General features: G+C 39.8%; 1 protein-coding gene across 6 annotated transcripts in view; it reads left to right on the top strand.

Moving 5' to 3' along the window:
- The window catches only part of ACYP2 (acylphosphatase 2), a 146,174-nt gene that overhangs the window by 34,457 nt on the left and 85,095 nt on the right, over positions 1 to 26,622 (top strand). The window contains exon 4 of one of the 6 annotated variants that reach the window (XM_059407799.1): positions 25,666 to 25,774. The exons of 4 other annotated variants lie outside the window; for them this stretch is intronic. In XM_059407799.1, the coding sequence (XP_059263782.1) occupies positions 25,666 to 25,759 (94 nt within the window). In that variant the 3' untranslated portion in view covers positions 25,760 to 25,774. Of the gene's footprint in view, positions 1 to 4,975; positions 5,022 to 25,665; positions 25,775 to 26,622 lie in introns of those variants that run through there. One more of the 6 variants, XM_059407804.1, reaches the window with a different exon arrangement.

The following is a 26,622-nucleotide window of genomic DNA, read 5'->3' as shown; positions in this document are numbered from 1 at the left end:
GATAATTATCATGTGTTGGGTTCACTGTTCAACAATGTTCATCACACCCCTCTAGGCTCCTTACAGGAAGGAATTGTATGTCCTGTTCTTCCTTGATTTCTCAGTGCCTAGCACGGTACCTGGTATGCTGCATGGTGACATGTATGTCAGGAAAAGAATGGAGAATAAGGACATTCCAGGAGAAAGGAATATTTAATACAAAGGCATTGAGCTGAAAGAGCCTCCATTGTGTGTTTTGGGGATTAGCGGAAATTGAAGCTAGCAAAGTGGTTTGGGGTTAAACTGTGAGAAGCCTTGAATGTCATGGTAATTTGTCCTCTCCCTGTATTAGCACTGGGGAGTTGCTGGAGAGTGTCAGGCAGGGGAGTGACCATAGGATTTGGGGGTCAGCATAGTAAACGTGTTGGTACTGTAGTGTAGGAACTGGTGAGAGAGCGATTGGAGTCCGGGAGGCTCATTAACAGTATCTAACTGGGGTTTATTATGGTAGAGTAAGGGTAATTTGGGGGAATTTGGAGAATGTCATTTTGAGGTCCTCATCTAGAACAGTAATCCTCCAAGTATGATCCAAGCTCCATAACATCAACACTATGTGGCAGTTTGTTAGAAATGGAAATTAATGCACCACCACTGAATCAGAATCCCCGGGGCGACTCCAGCAGTCTGTTGGAACAAGCCCTTCAGGTGACTCTCAAGCACCTAATCTTTGAGAGCCACTACCTAGAGCCGCAGACACCTGAGATGAAGAGCTTGAGCATTTGGTCTGATGCAACCAGTCTGCATTGCAGAATCATCTGTGCAGCTTTTTTTTTTTTTTAAATTGTCAGTGAGGTTGGGCCCCACATTGGAGCAATTAAATAAAAATCTCTGGGGGTGGGAACCAGACACTCGTCAATCTCTGTTGCTCCCCGAGGATTCTAGTGTGCAGCCAGGGCTGAGAACTAAACTTGCAGAACCCCTATTGATGAGAAACCTGAGGGCTGGAAATCCTCTTGCTCAAGGTCATAAAACAAGTTCAGGTGAGAGTGCTTTTCTTTCCTCTTTTCTTCCCCCATCTCTTCCCCCCTTTCTTCCCCTCCCTTCTTTCTTTCTAGAGCTCAAGAGTGGGTAGGGAGAGCAGAACGAAAGGGAGGTGAGAATCTTAAGTAGACTCTGCATGCCTGGATCTTACAACCCTGAGATCATGGTAGGACCCAAATTCAAACATTCAGGTGCTTAACCAACTGAGCCACCCAGATGCCCCCAGAGTCAATTTTTAAAACTGTCTTCTCTGTGCAGTGATGGACACTATTCCCACTTTTTAATAAATTGCTTTTAGGAGACTGGTTTTTAAATCTGTCACAGTGACAAAGCTGCCAAATTATTGGAAAAAAAGTTTACAGACAGGTTTATAAAAAAATTATTTTCTCCTCTTAGCTAACATTACCTCACACTTGAGGAAATTACTCTTTCTATAAAGGTGTTGTAAAAATATTTTTTCAACATCAGTGAAAAGTAGTGTATAGATACTGGTAAATAGTGCTTTGTCATTTGTGTGTTCAGGTAACGAGAACGTGTTTGCAAACTCTAGGTGGAGCTCTTTGGTTTATATGTGTATTGTTCTAGTTATAATTTTGAGAGTCTTTGTTTCAGAAAAGGTGTTTGGGATTCTTCTTAAAAAGACGTTAAAAAATTCGTAAGTATTACAACATTTCTCAGTTCTCCTTTTCTTGTTTTAGAGCCATACTGATAAATGCTTACACTTCTGTTTCATTGCTTGCCCAAAGAATCCAAATCCAGAGCTCAGAGTCATTTTCAAATCCATCTTAAATCTGTATTGTTGGGGCACCTGGGTGGCTCAGTGGGTTAAGCCGCTGCCTTCGGCTCAGGTCATGATCTCAGAGTCCTGGGATCGAGTCCCGCATCGGGCTCTCTGCTCAGCGGAGAGCCTGCTTCCCTCTCTCTCTGGCTGCCTCTCCGTCTACTTGTGATTTCTCTCTGTCAAATTAATAAATAAAATCTTTAAAAAAAAAAATCTGTATTGTTATCTGTAGTATTTAATGAATGGGATGTTTTCCATGGTTTTTGTTTCTGATGATTCTGTGTTGAAATAGAATTGACGTAAGGTGGGATTCCTTTTGTCGGTGGAGAAAGACTGTGGTGAACACAGCTGTTGCTATAGTAATTTCTTCAGCTGTTTTTACCCCATTGTGTACAAAGGCGTGTTAACAACTACCTTCCTGTAACAAAAAGGAAATATTTTGCTCCCACTTCTTTTCTCTTACCCATTAACTAGCTCAGTATTCTCCCTTCTGCTGGAAGTACGCTTGAAGCAAAATTTCCAGAATAGGCAGCGTGTTGTTTTGGGATGGTGCAACCTAGTGGTTGTGGTTTCTGGACCAGCAGCATCACCACTGGCATTACCTGGAAGCTTGTTAGAAACGCCTGTTCTTTGTTCCCACCTAAGACCTACCGAACCAGAAACCCTGTGGGTAGTGTCCGACCTATGTAAGCCCCTGGTATAAGCTATTTTGAAAAGATGAGAAAATTCCATACTCATTGATGCCTACTTCCAAAAACTCCTGTACAATTAGCTGTGCTCATTTAAGATTCTCAAGTGCTTTTAAAATCACTTTGGGATTTTGTTAAAAGGCAGAATTCTTACCGAATAAGTTTGAGGTGGAGCCTGTGACTCTGTATTTCTAACAAGCTCCCAACTGATGTGTGTTTTTCTTGTCCATGGATTAGATTTTGAGTAGGGAGGACATTGACTAGGATATTGACTATACTCATGCCCACATATGGGAGTCATCTATGATTTATCAAGATCTACTTTTGGTTTAGTATGCCTAAAGTCATTGTGTTTTCCCTTATCTGTGAAGAAGGTATTTCTAGAATATAACGCTGTCTTGTCTAAAGTGACTCACCCTTGTTAAATGCTACAAGAGGGTATTGTTTGCCAGAATCTGTCTCTGAGACCCTCTATGCTAAACAATAAGCATGCTGTGCATTGCATTATTTTTTTAATTGAGGAAACTCATTCATTCATGGCATGATAAAGGTAGGGAGACAATTCTGAAGTTTGGTGTTTGTAGGCAAAAGAATCTCAACCAAAGAGAAGTGGTTTACAAGTGCTGGGAATCAGTCCCATTGCTCCATACTTACTGAGCCCCTGGCATGGGAAGCATTGCAACGGGCACTTAAGAAAAAAAATTTAAAAAGCTAAAGTCCTTGACCTTGGAGATGACAATCTACCTGAGGCAATAAAACCTATACATGTATAAGCTAATTACCAATATAGGGAACGTTCTGTCAAATGGTAAAGAAGTGTGGTTGAACCTCAAAGACCAAAGGATAGCTATTGGCTGAGGAGGTTAAAAGTGGGGAGTCTGGGCTCTGGGGGTGGGAAGAATTGGGATATTTAGAGGAGAATGAAAGAAGGGGGATTCCATAAAACACAAGGTGGCATGGGCCAAGGTGTGGCTTCCAGGAGTGAATCTTTGGAGTACATGGGGGCAGAGGAATAGCTCAGACCACAGAGGTTAGACTTCTTGTTTTGGGGACTTTGTGAAGGGGAGCTAGAGCCTGATTGGTAAGGATTTAACTGCCAGACTTCGGAGTTTTGCCTTAAATTCCTTGTGTACCAAGGAGCTATTGAAGAAGGCTTTGGTGGGGGGCAGGGTGTGCGTGAATGACTTAGAAAAAGGTGTGTGTCATGAAGACTTAGAAAAAGTCATTAAGGAAATGTTCAGGAAGAATTGAAATGGCAAAGACTGGAGGCAGAAACACTTTGGATTCCATTGGGTGGCCTTGGCAGTAGGCCAGAGAGAACGCTGCAGGAAATATGAGGAAGAGATTAGGCAAAGGAGCAATCTAAGCCAAAAATACAAGTGGGTTAAAAAGTTAAGATAAATTAATATAAGTGGCAACTAGGGACTTTGGGCCCCCATGTCTATCCTTTTGAGGTCCTCCTTTTGGCAAACAATCTATCTGACATGTAAACCTCTTGAAGACACTGTGTAGACTAGGTGGGTTAAGTAATATTGCCTTTCTATATGGTTTGAGATTTATAGCTTATAATACTCAAATTTATCTTGTGGGTTTTATATCTCCTTTTATGGTGCTCTGCCTTACTTTGTGCTATGATGAGTATGTTTTTGCATCCTGCCAGTTACAAATTCCCAAGATGTTAGGTTGTACTTTGAAAGCAATCATATTAAAATTTTAAATCTAGAAGGAGCCTGAGAAGTGATCTAGTAGGACACATACATTCTGTCTTTCCTGGTCTTCTCTCTCTTGCACTTTAGAGACAGCAGAAGTCCTTTAGAACTTGAGGCAGAAGGAAACTGCACTTGAAAATAATGACTAGTATCACCAAGCCCTGTCCCTGATAAGATGCTTTACAAAGCTGTGTCTGATCTGATCACAGGTGCTTCAGGCTGGGGTGGGGGTGTCTGTCTTGGTATGAGTAGAGCACTCTGAAGCAGAGTTTCAAAGAGTCTCCTTCCCTCTTCTACCCCAGGGGAAAGCCAATGCACTTGGACTGGGATATTCTGGCAGGAAATCTAGGTGGCTCCTTATTGACAATTAATGGCCAGTTGCAGATTAGCTCTCCAAAAATCCCTGGAACCCTTATAAGGGTTTTGAGTCAGTGAAGAAGATACAGTGCTTTACTACACCAAAGCATGCTAGTGTGAACTCTAAGTTTGCGGCTGTGCATTTTAGCTCAGAGAGTCACATAGCAAAATGGGAGCTTTAACCAGTGGTGCCTCGTTTGTTTTATGTTTGTTTGTTTGTTTGTTTGTTTTTTAATGTGGGTGCAGTCTCCGTTCCAAGGAGACTCAAGGGTATTTTCTCTATGGCTGCGATAGTGCCTTGAGAGCGTCCAGAATATTATGTAAAATCTTCCATACGTGATAGGAGGCACTGATGATTGCCTGTTTCCTGTAGGTAAGTGTATGTTCATTCCATGATGTTTCTATTGTGTATCAACCAGGGAGAGGATGGAACTCTGGATACAAAGCTGAGTCATGGAGTCTCTGCCCTCAAAGGCTCAGGGAAGATGGACAAAGGAACAAAGAAGATGTATATAGGATGAAGCAAGACGAGGATTTGACCCCAAAGGGTCCTGGGGGCTGTGTACAGGACTTCACCCTTCTCAGAAACTGAGACCCTCCTGCTTCCCTTGTCACTTCTATATGCTGAGGTCACAGCATTCTGGTACTTTGGTATTTTATTGCTCAAACATGTCCTCATCTCCAGTTTGGCTGATACTTATGTCCTTGTGACATCTGCCCAACGCCGAGCTAGGGAATCTCGGACTGTGGGCTGGGCCAAGTGCCTGAGTTAGATGCCTGAGTGGCACTGAGTTCTCACCAGCAAAGTCGGTAGGCTGCCTCACTTCTCACCTTGAGGTGTTCCGGAACCACAGACCCGCGGGATTTTTACAGCAGTTTGGCTTTTGTACTTCTGCCTTTCATCCCACCTCTTTGTTCTATTTCTTAGTTGGACATTGATCAACCCCGTATCCATTATAATGTGAAGCTGACAAACAGCTCACAGGCAGGGAAGGGCAGTGGCCCCTCTTGATAAAGGATCCCCCCACCTTTTTTAAATGCTTCCAACAGCTTTCATTTGTTGTAGCCATCACGAAAGCTAGAAGGCAGTCCTTAGGTCCCTTCCTCATTACTACATCTGTTGTCTTTCTGCTTCCAGCTTTCGCTGAACATAAAAATATATCCAATATATCACCACTCCTTTCACCAATCCTTGTTATATTTAGTTAAAATGTTTTTGGGCCTTGATTCAGGTGTCCAGCACCTCCATTATTTCTCCCAGCTCATCAACTGGCAAATTTGACAAAGCTTTTTCTATATCATTGTCCAAGTAATTGATGACCATATTGAACAGGATAAGGCCCAGTAACATGATTGAGAAACTTCTCTTTCATGCATATAGACAAATATGTAAAAACATAATATGTACTTATTTTGAGCATTAGATTATAAATATTTTCAAATGAATAGGAAGTGAGGGAATAGCATAATGAACACCTACCTCTAGATTTTGTAATTGTAAGGTCTTTCTGATTCCTGTCAAAAAGATAGATACTAATTTTTCTTTTTTTCTTGATTTGGATAAACCAGCTGTGAAGGATACTTGAGGGACTATTGGGAGACATTTGAATATGGCCTGGGAACAAAAGAACATTAAGTAATTGATGTTAAATTTGTTAGTTGTGATATTAACATCATGATTATATAGGAAAGGGCTTTGTTTTTCAGAGCTGTATAGTGAAGTATTTGGAGTATAAGTGTTGTGATGTCTGTAACTTTATTTATAATGCTTCAGACTGTCATGAGGAAGTCTGTGGGGAGAGAGTTGTGTAGGGGATACCTGAAGAGAAAGTAATGGCTAATGGTCTGTTGTCATTCTGTACGGATATACTTGTTTTGGGTCTGGAATATTTTGGTAAGTTCTTAATAACAAGCCAATTTTTAAAAAAGATTTATTTATTTTAGAAAGAGTATGTGTGGGGGAGGTGGGACAGGCAGAAGAAGAGAGCGTCTTAAGCAGACTCTGCATTGAGCATGGAGCTCAATGGGGTCAATTTCACGACCCTGAGACCTCAACCTGGGTCGAAACGAAGAGTTGGACACTTACCCGACTGGGAGGCCTGGGTGCCCCACAAGCTAATTTTAAAAAATTTACCATATTATATGCAAACCAGAAACTCTTCTCCTGGTTCCTTTGCCATCCCAGGGCCTCATACCATCCCATCTCCCCACGCCTAGTGTTACTGTAATTCAGAATAAAGTGTTTCTATATTTTGGTATAGACCTCTCAAAATGTGTACTTTGCTGTTGGCTCTATGCCAACAGACATGCCCCAGACAAAACCACTGTGTCAAATCTGTTACACCAAAATATTCAATAAAGGAAAAAGGCAACATGAATGGTGAATTAGGGGCCATAAAAAGTAATGGGATATTACCAAGGGAAGCATTAATAATATAACTTTACACATATTACTAGAATAATATTTAGACAGGTGTAATAGAATCAATTATTATATATCTGCAGTTATTTAAAAATACATATGGTAATTGTTGAATTAAAGTAAGAAATTCCATTTAATAAAGAAGAACTGAAAATGAATATAAAACATCTCTTGGGAAATGTAACATGGATAATAAGACATCAGTACTAGAGAATATGATTATTATAGATAATACATTGGTTGTGGTATGACTGTATTTATAACCATTAGAAGTAAAAGTTTAAGTATTGGAGTTTTCTGGAGAGCTAGGGATGACAAAGGCAAAATTTGTATTGCACGAATTCAATGAAATGGCATATAAAGTGAGCAACCAAGGTGAAACACGGGTTTCACTTTATTTTTGGCACCAGTTTCCATGCCTTTAAACCTGGTGGGATTTGTAAAATTGATTTTATTGCCAAAAGAGCCAATTAGGGATGTTAGAGGTAGTGTGTTGTTGGTGGTGGTTTTTGTTGTTGTTGTGTTTTTTTTTTTTACCTACACATTTTCGATGTTCTTCTTTGTAGACTACTAAAGTGTATTACATTCATCCATTTACCTCACGCCCCCCCAAGATGAAACTGTTTTATAGATGTTAACCTTTTCTGGACCACTTCAGTCGGTAATGTCAGCAATGACTGTTCCAGGGCCAATTAACATGTGTAGTGTCATTTGTGCTAATGCCAAATGGTCACTGTGTTCTTGAGTTCTTCAGTCCTTCTATGGTATTCTCGACTTGTTGGGTCTGCCTGGCTTTTACTAGTTTCTGTAAAATTGTGGTCATGCCCATGAGAGCCTTTCCCTTCTCTCTCCAACCTTCCATTTCTTTCTCTCTCTTTCTCTCTCTCTTTTTCTTATTTATTTGACAGAGTGTGATCAAGCATGCATACAAGCAGGGGGAATGGCAGGCAGAGGGAGAGAGAGAAGCAGGCTCCCCGCTGAGTAGGGAGCCTGATGCGGGACTCAATCCCAGGACCCCAGGATCATGACCTGAGTTGAAGGCAGACATTTAACCCCCTGAGGTACCACCCCTGCCCCTCCCTCCAGTCTTCCATTTCTAAAATATGGGCATCTCTGACCTAAACAAACACTTACTTTTATCTGGCCCTTATATCAGAAAAATTACTAGAAAAATTCAACCTCTAGGATTTTGACTTCAAACTAGCTGTAGTCTACCAGTTATATCTGTGTTACCCTAGACATTTTTTAAAAAAGATTTTATTTATTCATCTGACTGAGTGAGAGATCACAAGTAGGCAGAGCAGCAAGCAGGGGTGAAGGGGTGGAAGCAGGTTCCCTGCAGCAGAGAGCCCGATGTGGGGCTCAATCCCAGGACCCTGAGATTATGACCTGCGCCAAAGGCAGAGGCTTAACCCACTGAGCCACACAGGAGCCCCACTCTAGACATTTTTTACAAACAGTTCATAGGAAAGGCCCACAAAAGTTAATAGTTTTTTCCCACCTAAGGAAAACTCTGCCTTGTGTGTTTTTAATTTTGTTTTGTTTTGTTTTTAAAGATTTTATTTATTTGACAGACAGAGATCACAAGTGGACAGAGAGTCAGGCCCAGAGAGAAGGAGAAGAAGGCTCCCTGCAGAGCAGAGAGCCCGATGCAGGGCTCAATCCCAGGACTCTGGGATCATGAGCCGAGGGCAGAGGCCCCCAATCCACTGAGCCACCCAGGTGCCCTGATTTTGTTTTCTATTTAAAAAAATGACCTTGTTTTAAAAGCGAAATAGTGCTAAAAGTAACAAACTGTAGCCTCCCCTCTCCAAGCCATTCCATCCTGCTCCTCAGCAATAGTTTTAATGATTTCTTTGGGTGTTCCTTTGAATTTCTAAATAATACCCTTCAAGTATACTTAGTATAAAGTACATAGATCTCTGTTGACTTTCTCCTATGCTAGATGAATCTATTGACGTTTTATTATGATCGATGAGGATGTAACTCTGTTACACTGCTTATACCACACTTAGCTTTCCTCATCCCCCTAGTGTGTCTGTATCTGACTTTGGATTGTATGAATTAGCAGTCAGTTTTTATATTCTGAGATCTCTGTGTTACTGCTAGGCGAGTTGTCTGCTCTCCAAGAATATACTTGGGAGCGCTTAGAGGCCATCCTTGCAGGTGCCTGTAACTTGCCTCCCTTTTCCTTTTCTCTTTCTTTCTCTCTCCCTTCCTTTCTTGATGTATTTGTTTTAGAGAGTGAGTGCAGGACCAAGTGAGAGTGCGGCAGGGGAAGGGGCAGAAGGAGAGGGGGAATCTCCAGCAGACTCCACACTGAGCCTAGAGCCCATTGTGGGTTCCATCTCCTGACCTTGAGATCATGATCTGAGCTGAAATAGAGTTGCTCAACCGACTGAGACACCTAGGCACCCCACCCCTTTTCCTTTCTAAAGCCTGGGAGGGGGTACAACTGTTCTTCATTCTCCTAAGAAGCCCCAGGAAGGAATCGGGCTCCAGTTTTTGTCTCCTTTTTATAATTTGGTGACACTTAATGATATTTTATTGTCCATTATATGCAATTGGCAAACTTTGACCGCTGGATCTAGTTAACATTTTATTTAAAACACTTTTTAAAGATTTTATTCTAGAGAGGGAGAGTGCAAGAGAGCACACACAAGTCGGGGGAGTAGAAGTGGTAGAGAGAGAATCTGAAGCAGATTCCATGCTGAGGGCAGAGACCAACACGGTACTTGATCTCAGGATCCCGAAATCATGAGCTGAAATCAAGAGTCAGATGCCTCACTGACTGAGCCACCTATGTGCTCCCAAAACACTTTTGGCCATAGACCAGACATAATCTCTTTGATGGTTGGAAGCCTATTCACATCTCTCCCTAGATTTTGAAAATTCTTGAGAGCAGGGATTCTGAATAGGGGATTTGGGAAGGGCAGTTTAAGATTTGAATAAGCCACAGAAGGGAGGGTACATCTTTTATATTCTTGGTCTCTTGACTTTGTCTGAAGTTCCTGAACTCCTTGGATGGCACATAGTTACGCAGTCATGGTCTACCTCTGACTGCTGCTCTTCCTGTAGCTGGTTAGTGAGGGGAGTGGAATGGTTACATGAGGTGGAGTATGCTGGCTTTGAAGGTTATGGGTGGGTCTTGTATTCCCAAGGTTTCCTGCTGGCTTTTTTCCTTCATGTCTGCTCTGTACCAGCCCCAAATAGGGACCCTTTCAGTACCACAAAACTACTTAAAAGAACTATAAGACACAGGAGCTCAGTTTTCAGTCACAAGTGTCCTCGCACTGAAGATAGCAATTAGACTAGGAAATACTGGGGCGCATGGGTGGCTCAGTTGGTTGGGCAGCTGCTTTGGCTCAGGTCATGGCCCTGGACTCCTGGGGTCGAGCCCTGCATCAGGCTCCCAGCTCCACAGGGAGTCTGCTTCTCCTTCTGACTTTCTCCCCTCTCATGTTCTCTCAAACACTCTCTCTCTCAAATAAATAAATGAAATCTAAAACAAAAAGAAAATACTGTTGAAGGATGAGTTGATGGTTTCCTATCTCTTGAGAGTTTTCATTTCTGGTGACTGAATTTACAAAAAATAAGTAACTTTAGCTACCAGGAATTTTTCTTTGCATAAATTGAGCAGACTCTCTTGGTGTCACTTGTGGTTATGTAAGAATCGCAATGTGTTAGTGGTTGCTAAATACGTAATTACCCTGCTGGAGAGCAACAGTGTAGTTTCTTTGTTTGTGAAGGTCAGTTTTCATGAGTTAGGAGAATTATAAACAACATTAACAGGGGGACTTAATTTTATTTCATGTAAGAGAATTCTTTACCCCTTAAGTTAGTGATTCTAAAAATCTGAATTGGAAAATTTAATAATAGACTAAGTAGATCTAAGCTTCTTTGGAAGTTAGACTTGTCAATTCTATTTTTGGTTTCTTAGGAAACAAGTTAAAAACAGCTTTTTAGGCCTTAATACATTTCTAATTACATTTCTTCTCTTTTGAGAAGCTTGTTTTTCTTTAAAAAGGTGTTGAGTTCTTTGTACTAATAGGTTTTAAAAATTCATATTTCCTCCAACCGTCCTTTTTAAAAATACATGCAAAGGGATAACACAAAAGTCCTGTTTTAATTAAGGCTTTTCACACTGATGTTTTTGACTATGATCATGTGCTTTTATTTGTGAAAACATTTGTAGCAACGGCAGTGATGGGCTGGGTTAAATTTCTTTCATCTCCAAATCCACGACACCCGACAGCGTGTATAACCCATGATGGTGAATGGGTGTGGAGACCAAGACCGCTTCCACTCCTGGCCTAGGAACCGTGAGCCAGAATGGGGAGGGGGTGGGGAACTGCACTGCAGTCAGCCCTCTGCTCATCTGTCTGTAGGTGGTAGCTCATGGACCTGGCATGTCGCAAGGCTTAATATTACCTTGACTGATGTCCACTAAGTTGCTCACTTCATTTCCAAACACTTGGAGATGAAAAGTGGAAGGAAAAGGGTAATTTTCAGTTGAGTTGCTGTCTCTTTTGAGAGTGTGAATGGAGGGAAATGGTGCAAATTCTTAGCCTGTCTGCCATTGTGACTCCATGTCTTTGACATTGGCCAAGTGGTGGTCACTATTGGTTCTTCAGCTGCTCTCATCAAGTTCCAGGTAGATCGTTAATGTCCCTGACAATCTCTAGAGGCATGACAAGTACAATTCACTTTTCTATCACCTTCTCTCCGTTGCCCGTGCACCTATTCTGTTGGTCATCTTCTTGGTCCTCCAATACTGCAAGGTTGGAGGGTCCCCATCTTCACAAGGTTATCCCCTTGTCGTTCAGTGCCCCATTCAAGCACCCCTCCTCAGAGAGATTTGTGGGACACTTTATCTGAGTAGGCCTGGTGTCACTCTCTGTCACCCTAGCCTTATTTTTACCACAGCACTACTGCCATTGGGTATTTTCGTGTTTTTCTCTATCTCCTTCCAGAATCTTAGCTCCGTGAGAATTGAGTCTGTATTTGGTCTGGGTCAATGGTATATCCCCATCATCAAGGGAAGGGATTCAGCCTTTTTTTTTTTTTTTCCCCTGTGAAGATCCAGATAACATGTATTTAAGGCTTCATCGGCCAAATAGTCTCTATCACAACTTCTCAGCTTTTTTCTCATAGTTCAAAAGCAGCCATACATGATAGGTAAGCAAATGAATGAAGTTGTGTTCTGATAAAGCTTTATGAACAGTGAAATCTGAATTTCATGTAATTTTTATGTGTCATGATTATTAGTCTTTTTTCTTAACCTTTTTTTTTTTAAGTTTATTTATTTCTTTATTTGACAGAGATCACAAGTAGGTAGAGAGAGGGGGAAGGAGGCTCCCTGCTGAGCAGAAAGCCTGATTCAGGGCTCAATCTGAGGACCCTGGGATCATGACCTGAGCTGAAGGCTGAGGCCTTAACCCACTGAGCCACCCAGGCGTCCCTTAACCTTTTTTTATTGGGATAGCTTTATGTACTTATTTTTTAATATATGCTCTAATAAAATTGTCAAAATAAGCACTTGGTTTCCAATATAATACATATTTTTAAATTTTACTATAGTTAACATATACTGTTATATTAGTTTTTGATGTACAATATAGTTATTCAACAATTCTGTACATTTCTTCATTCTCGTCATGAAAGGTATACTCTTAATCCCCATCACCTATTTCATCCCCACTCACCTCCCCTCAGGAATGATCATTTTGTTCTTCGTAGTCAAGAGTCTGTTTATTGGCTTATCTCTTTTTAAAAAAATTATTTATTTATTTATTTATAAATTTTTTATTTTTTATAAACATATATTTTTATCCCCCGGGGTACAGGTTTGTGAATCTCCAGGTGTACACACTTCACAGCACTCATTATAGCACATACCCTCTCCAATGTCCATAACCCCACCCCCCTTCTTCCAACTCCCCTCCCGCCAGCAACCCTCAGTTTGTTTTGTGAGATTAAGAGTCACTTATGGTTTGTCTGGCTTATCTCTCTCTTTTTTTTTTCTCCTTTGTTCATTTGCTTGATTTCTTAAATTCCACATAGAAGTCAAATCACATAGTGTTTTGTCTTTCTTTGATAGCATTAGATCCATCCTTGTTGTTGGAAATGGCAAGATTTCATTCTTTTATATCCCTGAGTAATAGTCTCTTATAAACTCTGTGTGTGTGTGTGTGTGTGTGTGTGTGTGAGAGAGAGAGAGAGAGAGAGAGAGAGATACCACCTCTTTGTTCATCTATCAATGGGTGCTTGGGCTACTTTCATAATTTGGCTATTATAAATAATGCTGTAGCCTTAACCTTTTTAATTTGTGAAAACCATTCTTGCTTGTGGGCTAGATACAAACATGGCAGGTCAGATCTTGTCCTCAAGCTGTAGTTTCCTGACCCCTGATGAAGAACTTTGATTAGCCAACACTTATTACAGTTTGTTATAATGAATGAATTAGTAAAGTAGAATGAAAGGGAGGAATTTTTACATGAAGAAATCAATATATGTACTCCAAAAAAATAGATTGTGAAAATATTCTTGTAAATTAATTCTGAATAAATACATAGTTCTAGAAGGATAAGAATAATATCCACTCTTTCAATGTCCTGGATTTGGCCTGGCTAATAGAATACATGTTGTGAATTATCTTAGTCAGTTTAGACATGCATGACTCTTGTGTTCTTTCTGGTGAGTAATGATAGCTATCAGAGGGCTGGTATGGTTAATTATTCTCACAGACTTACTGTCAGTAATAATAACAGCAGGTTTTGGGCAAAATTTAGGCACACATACAGGTTTTTATTGAGCAGTCATCAGCAAGTAGCCCAAAGCAGTTCATTCAAACTTTCTGTAAACCCGGTGGAGTTTCAGTGCCCTGTTCTTGTAAGTGCTTTGACTTTAGGTCATATGCAAAGTTTATTAAAGACGGACATTACTTTCTCAGAGGAAGAAAATAAAATCATGCCGTCACTACTCCACTGAAACTAGTAATTCATAGTAATTTGACAGGAGTCAAACCCTTCCTGTTGTCCCTAATAGGGCATGCTATAAGTCACTGTTTTATACTGTATTTGTGCAAAGATAGAGGAGTGTTTCTAAGCCATATGAGCTAATCCACATACTTGGAATACTTTTAATTTTGCCAATGATAATTAATTTTGAACATTTGTCGTGCCAATGAACAAGTCATCAATTCACCAGTAAAAACTTGTTTTTGATAAAAGAGCAGCTAGGTAGCAAAGTGTCATTCATTGGTATGAACAGTCGAAGGATTTGTAGAAGCTGCCTCAAGAATGTTGTCTTTTTTATAACATCAACTGACCGCTCTGGACTATGATTCTTGATAGCAAGTTACCTGACCAGCCCTAGCATTTGAAATTAGACCCACTAGCATCTACTTACTGTCACACTGATGGTACCGAAGTGGTAACAGACTTTCTAACAACAGCGCGGTGCACTCAGTCCTTAACCCTCCAACAAAATGTGTAGCTAAGGGCACCAACCTTCTTTTCTGTACCTCTGCATCCCAGTGAGGAGTTTAAGAATTACAAGGGAATGGAAAGAGAAATATTTGTTGTAAGTTTTGTAGGCGTACATAGGGGCCACATAAGAGCAGTTCTCCAGTGTTGCTAGCCCTGGGGTGCTTCACCCTGTCTCCGTGGTTTCCTCTATCCCTGCTCAGTCCTTTGTAAGCAGTCAGTTAGCGTGGTCACCCCATTTGAGTACGCCATCTCTTCTTTGGAAGGACGAGGACTGATGCCAAGATGAGTGGAAAGCATTCCCCACTTTTTAAATATTCTTCTGAAACAGGATTTTTATTGGCCACGTGAAATTGTCACATAGCCTTCCCAGTGTTTCCCGAACTAGCTCTCTATTTTTGAAGTGTATACACAGTGTTATACTGATCTTTATCATGATACGTCAAAGCATTTATGGTACCATGAAAAACTCCCACTAAACACATTTTTAAATGTTTACTCTGTTATGAACAAAGCACAAAGCTTGAGTTGTTTATTGAATAGTGACAAGAGATTTGCTCTCAACCATCTGGTTTGTTTAATGTAGTGTTTATGATGACAAAGAAGTATATTTTCAAGATAGTTGGCTGGCTGTACTCTGTCCTCTATAGAATAAAGCAAGTCTGTGGCCCAGACCTACACCTTCAAGTTCTTTAATTCTGGGCTCTCAGAACAGTTGAACTGACTGATGGAAGTAACAGTTTTACTTGAATCTGATATTTTTTCCTGGTTTCTGGACCAGCCTTTGTTTGGGTGTTGGATAATGGACTAGGTGAACTTTTTATTTTCCTGTGTGCTCATAATTCTAGAAAAAATAAAAAGCATTTAGTGGAAAAGATTTGGAGAGAACACAGTTTGATTACCTAGCTTGTGTAGGAATAGTGCCATATTTGAAAACATTAGGAGTAGGGTTTTAATCAAGAGTAGGAGACAAAGGAATAATGGGCTCTTAAATTCTGGGCCGCTAGTTCTCTACCTTACTAGCTGTGTACTAACTGTGTACGTTAGTGTACACAGCCGTGTATGTTCCCTTGACTTAGGTTAATTTTCCCCTAGTTTTACAAAAATCCCTTGAGCCCGTTCATTCATTCACTCATTCATTCAGTGCATTCAAAAAATAATCACCGAGCACCTACCATGTTGTAGGGACCAGGCTGTGGCTGTGAACAAGCTGGCTAAGTTATCTACTTGTAAATGTACCTGACATCTCTTGAGGGAGTTGGATAATTAGTGAGTACACAAATAAGATACTCATGAATAATGACAAGAAGGAGATATATAGGATGATGGAGAGTAAATGAGGTAGGGCACTTTATGTTGGATGGTCAGGGGTAAGGCCAAACTCATTTTGTCACAGAAGTTAGCACCCTAGAATAGAATGATATAGTCAAATGGGGACTTGGCTTCAGGACCTTTGGCAAATTGCCAAATTTTATATATATATAAAATTTATATATAATCTGAATTTTAGAATACCCATTTTCCAATGATCTAACTTCAGAAAACTCGTCTGTACATCAATTTAACACATCTGATATTTACTAAGCACTTACTGTGCACCTGTCTGTGGTGATCCATTATGGCAAATGAAAGAGTCACCATCCCTGTCTTGTCAGAATTCATCTGATAACCTTATTTGTGACTGACAAAACTGTTTCTGAGCACTGGTTCTCCTGACAAGTAGTGATAGTGCTTCATCCCACTGGTAGGCACATTTTACATTCAAATTTTGTTGTGGTTGTGAAATGAAATAAACATGTACAAAAACTGCATAAAACATGGGCTATAAATCTTACAGTCTGATGAGCCCTCTCTTACAAAATGCTTATTTCTGTGCCAATCATAAATCTCTGTTCCTTCACTAAGAAGAATAAAAGAAACAAAAAAATAGAAGAGAGCATTTATGACCACCATTGGCTGCCCGGACAGCCTTGCTTCTAGATTCGGGCTTGGAACAAAAGAACTGGGGTGCAATCCTGCAAAGTTATGAAACGGGTAGTGATTCTGAATTTTGAGCAGTTTATCCAGTTGGGTGTTGTGGGGTGGGTCTTTTGTGTATTTTTTTTTTTTTTGGATTATCATTTGTGTTTAGTGGTGTTCACATTCGTACAAACCCATATTCCCCAGAACTTGCCAGGGAGAACTGGACAACTAGTTCTGGAAGGATCTCCTATGGAAGGGACAAAGAATATATTAAACCAACATCAAAGTGATATTTAATGGCGAAATACTAAAGGCAAATCCAATTCAAGGTATGAACAAGACAGGGATATCTGCTCTTACCACCCCTGAATCCTGATTTGAGAGTTTAAGGTAATACAATGCAAATGAAAGCTATGACAAATTTGTGAAGCAGGAGATAAGATTATCATTATTTGCCTTTATGTCCTTGTTTACCTAGAAAATCCACCAGAACCAACAGAAAAATTACTGGAATTCCTAAGAGTTCATTAAGAGGGAAGATTCAGGGGCACTTGGGTGGCTCAGTCTGTTAAGCATCTGTTTTTGGCCCAGGTCATGATCTTGGGGTTCTGGGACCAAGTCCCACATAGAGGGGAGCCTGCTCCCAAGCAGATAGAATCTGTGTCTCCATTTCTCTCTGCCCCTACCCCAGCTCGTGCTCCTGTGGTCCCTCTCTGTCTCTCCCTCTCTTTCAATAAATAAATAAATAAGAGGGAAGATATAAAATGAATTTATGAAATTAAGTACCTGCCTTATATTTCAGTGTAATTTTAATTTTGTTAACTGCCGGCATTTTATCTTTAGAGAATCACCCCGATCCACTCCATGTGACCCTTGCCCAGGCCCAGATACAGGGCAGCGTATGAGATGTTGCTGGGCTTGTCACGATACCACCACATTCCCTTGGTACCACGATACATCTGGAGTGTGAGCACAGGCCCCAAGCAGGACTAATAAGAAATGCTGAAAGAGCCCACCTTCTACTAGGACTACAGAGTCAGGAGCTGACGGCATTGTCAGCAGCTGTCCCATCCTAGCAACCTCATTTGATCCCTGGATCTAGCCGTACTTAGGCCACATAAAAACATCAGACCAGGTCCTTGCCTAATCGTTGCAGGGTCTGGGTGAGAGGAAAAACGGAGGCCCACCAACCATGTGTTTCTATGTTGAATTTTAAATTAAGCCATTAAATAAAATATTTTACCTCCCTACTTTGATAACCCTTCTAGTATAACAGAATTAAACATGCAAATCAGAATTATAGAACAGTGCTGTCTATAAGACAGTAAACTGTCAAAATAAAAAAATGTTTGCATTAAATAATTATCTTGCAAACCTGGGTGTGCTTATCAGGGGTCAGAAATTTAGGATGAGTACTAATATAAAATAACACAAGTCATAATTCTACAAAATATATTTCCCTTACATTTTAGCAAAATCACTAAAATTATGATTAGTAATTTTTGTTCTACTACAATAATCTAAAATATTAAAAAATGTAATTATATTAAAAATGTACCCAATTGAATATTTCATTAAAATGTATATTAGAACAATTGCAAACATTTTGAAAGATTAAATGTTCTAATATATATTTTAAATTATTAGAGAGAGACAGAAGCACAAGTAGGGGGAGGTGGAGAGGGAGAAGCAGACTCCCAGCTGAGCATGGAACCCCATGTGAGACTTGATCCCAGGACCATGAGATCATGACCTGAGCTGAAGTCAGATGCCTAACCATCTGAGCCACCCAGGCATCCCTTTAATATATTTTCCAAAAATGTTATTTATTCCCTAAAATATTTAGAATTCTCTAAAAATTAAGTCATTTAAATAAATGAAGATTTAACATTCAAATCTTTTGAAATTTAATCCTATTTTCAGGAAAATAAAACTATTCTTAATTAGGAGCAGGGTCTGTCTCAAAAGTCACAGTTGGAGAGTATTTAGAAGAAGTTGCTGTTTAATTTTGAGGACATAGGGCAAGAAGTGACGAGAAATATTTCCCAGGAGCCTGAATAGTGTTAGTCACAAGAGTGGCTGTTTAGCATTACAGGTTGCATTTGTCACCTCTTAGTGTCACTTCCTGAGTAACAGAGGAACTCATGCACTGTTTAATAAATTTATTTATTAGTGTCCTTTCTGGTGGGGGGCATTTAGAATGTGAGGCCACGGCAGGAGCCCTCTTGCTTGTGTTGAAGGGTAGTACTCTCTAAGACTTGGCAGTGACCTAAACCAGCAAACTTTCATACAACTTTGTAGAAAATATAATGAAATAAGATCCTATTCATAATAGAACCTTAAATAAAAATTATCTGGAATTAGGTAGATTATGAAATACATACATGTATAGTGTGTTTATGAAGAAAACCACAAGCCCTTACTAAAATACATATTGGAAAAGCAAAAAATTTGAATAAATGGGAAGAGGTGCTATGTGTTTGGATAAAAAGTCTCAAAATTATAAAGATGCAAGTGCATTTAAAATTAATGCATTTAAACAGTTCTTTTTTTTTTTTTTTTTTTAAGATTTTATTTGACAGAGAGAGGATTACAAGTAGGCTGAGAGGCAGGCAGAAAAAGAAAAGGGAAAGCAGGCTGTCTGCTGAGCAGAGAGTCCAGTGCAGGACTTGATCCCAGGACCCTGGGATCACAACCTGAGCCAAAGGCAGAGACTTAACCCACTGAGCCATCCAAGCACCTATATATTTAAGCAGTTCTAATTGTAGTGAAAGTTGTGACTGTCTCCTCAATACACATTCCATGCCAGGTTTGTGGGTACCCCTCATTAATCCAAGCAAATAATTTTAATCTTGTTTTTCTTAGTTGTGATTGATTTAAAAAAAAAAAGGGGGGGCGGAGAGAACTGGTGGGATGACATGATTCAGGCCTAATTGCATAGAGCAAACAATTGCTGGTGTCTCCTCATCTTCAGCTGGCTGTCAATGAGGACGCAATGGTCCAGGTTGCTTCTGGCAGCCATCCTGCAGCCATGAGGAGATGTAGCTTTAAGATGAACTTGACCTAATGGGTAGCAGAGCTGGAGGCTGACACATGGGTTATTAATGACACAGAGGGGGCCGTTGTTTCAAGGAATACTGAAATTTGATCTGCTTTTGGATTCACAGTTACGAATACCAATCAATTCCTTTATTGTTTTAATGTCTTTGAATTGGGCTTTCAGGGTTTTGTACCCTAGAGCATCTTAACTAATATAGTCATCATTTTCTCCCACAAATGTTTTTTTAATGAAATGAGAAAATGCTTTTCAAATTTATGTGGAGGAATGAAAAATTTTAAATCTTACAGTAATCTTAACAGTGCAATACTAATCCAAATACATTAGTCAGGCCAGTGAAAGAGAATAGGAAGTTCGGAAACAGACCCTAATGCATGCGCTTCCTGTATGATGAAAATGGATTATTTAATAAGCAATGCCAAGATCATGGGTAACTATAAAGAAGAATGTTAGGGAGCACCTGGGTGGCTCAGTGGGTTAAGGCCTCTGCCTTCAGCTCAGGTCATGATCTCAGGGTCCTGGGATCGAGCCCCACATCAGGTTCTCTGCTCAACAGGGAGCCTGTTTCCCCCTCTCTCTCTGCCTGCTTCTCTGCCTACTTGTGATCTCTGTCAAATAAATAAATTAAAAAAATATATATTAGTTTCCTTCCTCCTACCAGGTAAATCCCATCTAGTTTAAGAGTTGAGTGTAAAAGATGAAACCATAGAAGAACTGGAAGGATATACAGATACAAATCTCTACATTGGAGTTAGTGAGGGCCTTATAAACTGAAAGGCAAATAAAATGTAAAGGATACATAAGGTAAACTTGAAGTGTTTAGAACTTTATATGCCAAAGGACACCATAAACAAAATTTATGGGCAAAAGGAAATTGTTAAAATATAGCTAAATGAGGTATGTTGTGAGTAGAAAATAAATATGAGAATAAAACATTGCCTGAAAGAATTCAAAGGGAAAAAAAATGGCCAGATCACAAAAAAAAAAATTTTGATCAGCAAATACACGCAAAAGGTTTAATATCCCTAGTAGTTAAGAAATTCAATTTAGAGAGACCTTTCCCACCACAAACTGGCAAAGATTAAAAAGAATACTATAAGAATATCTGAATGAACATGTATACATATATATCAAAATAGGGTAGCCAGCAATTCTTGCTTGGGAAATTACTTTTTTCCTTATTCTGGAAGTCTGTCCTTCCTCGTACAGTGTCAAAATATCCTTTCTTTAATTAATTGCTTTTGATAGTAGATCATAGTTTTAAATGTTTTCCCAATATCCTTATTTTTATTACTCTAATTAATATAATACTATTTTTTACAAAGACTTTTTAAATTTATTTGACAGAGCCACAGCGAGAGAAGGAGAAGTAGGCTCCCTGCTGAGCAGGGAGTCCAATGTGGGGTTCCATCCCAGGACTCTGGGATCATGGCCTGAGCTGAAGGCAGATACTTAACCACTGAACCACCCTGGCACCCCTAAAATGCTATTATCCCTATTCTTAAATTTCTTATAAATTTGAAGAATGAAATGTTGTCAACATTATGGTACTTCTCAAAATTGAAAAAACCAAAACCAAAACCAACTGGTCTGTGAAATCCAGAATTCTAAGCACTGTTCAAAATACAAATATCGGTAACATTCAATTTCATAGATGTAAGGTTCTGACTCCAGCAAAAACCTGGGAAGTTGTGTTGTTAGTAGACTTTGGTGCCACTTAATTAGTTAGATTTTGCCTTTTACAAAAAAATGGAAGGTTGGAATATTTTTAATATAGGAGAAAGCTGGTTTTCAATTCCTTATTTTAAAGAATATTACAGATGTGAATTAAACATGATAACAGTGCTGATCACTGCTGTTCCTGTAACCTACATTTGGACGCAAGTTGAGGGCTTGTTTTAAGACCTATTGAGGTTTTTACTAGCCTTGGAAGGAGGAAAAGATGTCTGTATTCTTTTTTTATCAAGGTGTACTTTTAAGCTTTATTGTAACAATATAGAAATAACAGGTAGTTTGCTGAACGTTTATGTATTTGTTGTCACATGAATATATTATTTCACTTAATTCTTGGATTTAGTTCTGTAAGACTGTAATTATTAACAAACTTTGTTAACTGTTGAGGAAAGGGAAGTTTAGGGAAGGTGAAGGAACTTGTTGAACCTGATGCCATTTATAGATGGTAGGACTGGAAAGAGCCCCCACCAAGGGACTCCACAATGAGTTTGAATCATTAACTCAGTTCCTGAAAACTGGCATACTCAGGATAACCACTCAAAGATAAAATACATCAAAGTAAACGAAACTTTGTTTTCTGGAAGGTGTGTTCTTGTTTTGCTCAAGAGTCTAGTTTTTCATTTAATGATAATGTGAGTTATATTATGTGAATTATTTTATTTATAATATATATAATTATATTAATTATATATAATTATACTACCATAAAGATTAAGCTCATATTTTTTAGCCTATAATATAGGCTGGAATGTAAGTAACCTGGAATGATCGACAACTATTATTATACAAATAGCACATTCTGCTAGAACAATGGCAGCAATTTATGTTTTGTAATTGTTGTTATTGTCTATTTGCAAGTGATACTCATAGCTTAGAAAATAGTTGACATTATGAATTTGCAGAATATGGAAACGTTCCCATTTACAATTCAGTTAAATTTTGCTTCAAAATTAGAGTAAAGGGTGCATGGGTGGCTCAGTTGGTTAAACAACCAACTTTCGATAACTGCCCAGGTCTGGATCTCAGGGTTGTGAGATCAAGACCCACATAGGGTTAGGGTTAGGGTCTCTCTTCTGTCCCTCATCCCAATAAAATAAAATAAAATAAAATAAAATAAAATAAAACAAAATTACAGAGTAAAATATTTCTTTGTTTTGCTTTTATTTGTACTGTGTTCACAAAGAGGGGTTGCTTAGTCAGTTAGGGGTTGGACTCTTCATTTCAGCTCAGATCCTGAGCTCAGGGTCATGATATTGAACCCTGCCTCATCTCAGTGCTGCTGGGCATGGAACCTGCTTAAGGTTCTCCCTCTACCTCCTCCCTCCCAACACCAACCCCCATGCCGTTTGCACTCACTCTCCAAAAAAAAAAAAATTAGAAGCCAGAGCTTTAAATAGGCATGATACATAAAACCTCATTTTACATACATAAAACTGATCATTTTTCATCCCATTGGCATTTTCTTTGGGAACACTGTATAATGGCTTTTGGTCAATGCTCCAGGAAGATATCAATAAGTGAAGCTGAAAAAAATTAACTGTACATGTTTAATGAGTTAAATCTTTTTTTTTTTTTTTAAATTTATTTATTTGACAGAGAGAAATCACAAGTAGATGGAGAGGCAGGCAGAGAGAGAGAGAGAGGGAAGCAGGCTCCCCGCTGAGCAGAGAGCCCGATGCGGGACTCGATCCCAGGACCCCGAGATCATGACCTGAGCCGAAGGCAGCGGCTTAACCCACTGAGCCACCCAGGCGCCCCTAATGAGTTAAATCTTATGTGCTGCCCAGCCTCTTTATCCTTGAAGTATTTGATTCAAATCTTAAATGCACTGAAATTTTTCTCTTATCAGGAAGTCCCTATTATAATTTTATATAAAGATAAAATACATACCTATAGAGTAGTACGGTCAATGTCAATGATTCTTATTTTCCTCAACATTTAATTTTGTTATTTTCTTTTCTATATTTACTCTATTTACAAGTTCTGTTAACATTTTTTCTTTTCCTTTGCTTTGTAATTTACAACTGATTTCTTTGTAAGTGTAATGGTTGTTATTTCTACCTACATATGAAAAATATTTAGGTTAGAGGTGAATTATCTTCTTTTATAAACTTTTGTACCTCATTAAAATGCTGTCCACACAGTGAGTGCTTGCTCAACTGTGATATTACTTAGTGTAAATATTCAGAGTTGGTATCACTAGCAAAAATTCTAGGAGCTATTTTAGGAAGTTGTATTTTCTGATAAATGAATATTCAAGTGGAAGTCAAGAAAGCAAGAACCATATACGTTTGCTTGTTTGGGGGACCTCCCCAAACTGGGTCAAAAAGAGACCTGAAAACTCCGACTAAACTGCATCATTCTTTTCTTTTTTAGTTAAATTTTGATCTTCACTGCACCTGGCATGCAGCTGTCTGCAGGATGACAGTTGTCTTATCTCAGCCTTAGCTCATTTGGGAATGTTGTTGTTGTCAGGGGTGGAGTGTGGGTTCCTGCGTGCTTCCATCATGGAGGGCTATACTCACCACAGACAGATTCAGTCAGCCTCTTGCACTGCAGATCTTCTCAGGTTCTTAGACTTCTTTGGCATGATAGTCAACTGAGAGATTGTATTTTACATATAGCTCTTTTGACATTCACTTATCTTTCATGACTATGGTTTGTAGGTTTAATCTCTTGAGTAAACATTAGGAATAGGTTTAGCTGCATGTCACAGAAAATCCAAGTAATTAATACTGGCTGAAACAAAACAAAGATTTGATTTTTTTCTTGGGTAAGAAAAGTCCAGAGACAGGCAGCTCAAGACTCACTTGGCAGTTGCTCGGTCATAAAGATCACAGACTCCATCCTCTAGGGCTCCTCAGAATTGCAAGATGGCCCCTGAAGTTCAGCTATAACATCGACAGCTGAGGCAGCAGGAAGGAAGAAGGGGCAAGGGCAAAAGGGCATGCTTCCTGGCTTAAAAGCATTTTTCAGGAGCCCCATTCAGTGATTTGTGCTGTATTAGTCACAAGAAAGGATGATAAATAAATTCTTTGAGCTGGCATATTGGCATATCAATTAAAATTGGGGTTCTGTTACTAAGGAAGAAGGGCGAAATATGTCTTATATGGGTGTTTAGAAACTTCCGCTGCTTTTTGATATTTAACCCATATTATTTTATTTTATTTTTTTTTTAAATTTTTTTAAAGATTTTATTTATTTATTTGACAGAGAGATCACAGGTAGATAGAGAGGCTGGCAGAGAGAGAGAGAGGGAAACAGGCTCCCCGCCAAGCAGCCGGTGGGACTTGATCCCAGGACCCCGAGATCACGACCTGAGCCGAAGGCAGCAGCTTAACCCACTGAGCCACCCAGGCGCCCCAACCCATTTTATTTTTAAGATTTGTCCTTTCTTACCAAGTGAGCCATGGAGGTATGTTTCATTTGGTTTTGTTTCTGTTGTCAACATGAACAAATGTTTTGTCAACACTTAATTTTCTTCTTCTGATAGGATTATTTCAAGAAAATTTTTTAGACTTTTTGATGAGTTACATTAAATATTTATGAGGCTCCTATTGTAATCAGGATATTGTGCTAAACAGCGTTTTTCCACCTTGGAACCCTTGGCATTTTGGCAGATAATTCTTTGTTGTGAGGGGTATGTCTTGTGCAGTGTCCCTAGATGCCAGTAACAGCTCCCAATTTTGACAATCAGAAGTGCCTCCACATGTTGCCACGTGTTCCCTGGGGAGACAAAATCATCCCCACTGAGAACCATTGTGCCGGAAGATAGCCCCACATATATTTAAATTGTCTGTTTGGTTTCCCGTAAAAGCGTGTCATTGTAGATCTTACTTGGTCACTGTTTGTTACGAACAAAGTACTATTGGTTGAAATTTTACTGTGTGCCATGCACCAGGATGAGAACTCCACATATATTACTTGATGTAAAAGCACTGCATTAAAAGTATTAATGATATTAGATAGTATTATTACCCCCATGTTACAGATGAGAAAAAGGAGTTTTGGAGGTTATTTTAGCTTTGATTCCCCTGAGGCCCTGGCTTGGGTGTGACTGAATTGGGAGGCGGTCCCAGGAGGCAGGTATAGAGAAGGGAGAAGGAAAATTGGGAGGAAAAACAGCCAGTAAGGAATTGGTGTTGAGCTGGGATCTGGTTACCCCAAGGCTGCCAGAGCACTTTACCTCTCAGGACCCTTCTGAGGAGCCATGAGGAGTGCATCTCAGAATTAATTCCCTTCCTTGTCTTCTAAGTTTGAAAGAGGCTAAGAAATGTCTCCCCTGACTCCCATTGGTTACCTTAAGGGGCAGTAAGCTGCTTTCTTCACAAAGACCCAGCCACTGTTCCCTGAAGGAGTCTGTTAATTTTCTATCCGTGTGTAACAGCTTACTACAAATTTAGAAGTTTATTTTTTGTTTTTAAAAAGATTTTATTTATTTGTCAGAGAGAGAGCAAGAGAGAGCAGAGAAGCAAGTTGCGTGGCAGGCAGAGGGAGAAGCAGGCTTCCCGCTGAGCAAGAGGCCGGATGTGCAACTTGATCCCAGGACCTTGGATCATGACTGTTGGGCTGGCAGAAAGGGCTACTTAAGATGGCAAATTTCCCACCACAAAACCTGAGCTCAGACAGGAGAACAAAGGCCCAAGCAGGAATCTGAGACCCCCGCCCCCGGCTCCAGTGGACCAATGGGATCCCAATGAGCAGGCGAGATATCCGAACAAGGGAAACTTGCCAAAAGACCCCTGAGCTCCCCTCAAGACCCCTTAAAAACCCCCTCCTCCCTGCCTTGGGCGCGACTTCCGCCACTCTGCTTTCCAGAGTCGTGGAACCTCCCCTGAGGGTGCCCACCTCCTCCTGGGGCAACTTTCCTGGCTTCCCTTCTCCTGAGCCCTGAAACTTCCCCGGAGAGTGTTTTTAATAAATCTTGCCTTGCACCCACTTTGCCTTGTGTTGTTTATCTCACCGGAAAAAACTTTACAGTGACCTGAGCTAAAGGCGGACAAGTAACTGACTGAACTGCCTACGTGTCCCAAATTTAGTGGTTTAAAACAACACACATTTAGTAGCTCACAGTTTTGTAGGTCAGATGTCTGACATGGCATTGTTGGGTTTTCTGCTCAAGGTATCACAAAAGCCAGAAACCAGGTTCCTGTCACTCTTCAGACACTGTGGAAAAATCCACTTCCAAGTGCTTTCAGGTTTTTGGTGGAATCCAGTTCCTTGTGGTTGTAGGACTGGGATCCTCACATTCTTGCTGGCTGTTTTCCGGGGGTTGCTTTCAGCTTTTAGGAGTGATTTGATCTAATTCCATCTTTTAAAAAATTTTTTTAAAAATTCCAGTATAGTTAACATGGAGTGTCACATTGATTTCAGGTCTACAGTACAGTTTCAACAATTCCGTAC

Source organism: Mustela nigripes, chromosome 7 (genome assembly GCF_022355385.1).
Source record: "Mustela nigripes isolate SB6536 chromosome 7, MUSNIG.SB6536, whole genome shotgun sequence".
NCBI lineage: Eukaryota > Metazoa > Chordata > Mammalia > Carnivora > Mustelidae > Mustela > Mustela nigripes.
This window is presented reverse-complemented; position numbering and strand designations above follow the sequence as displayed.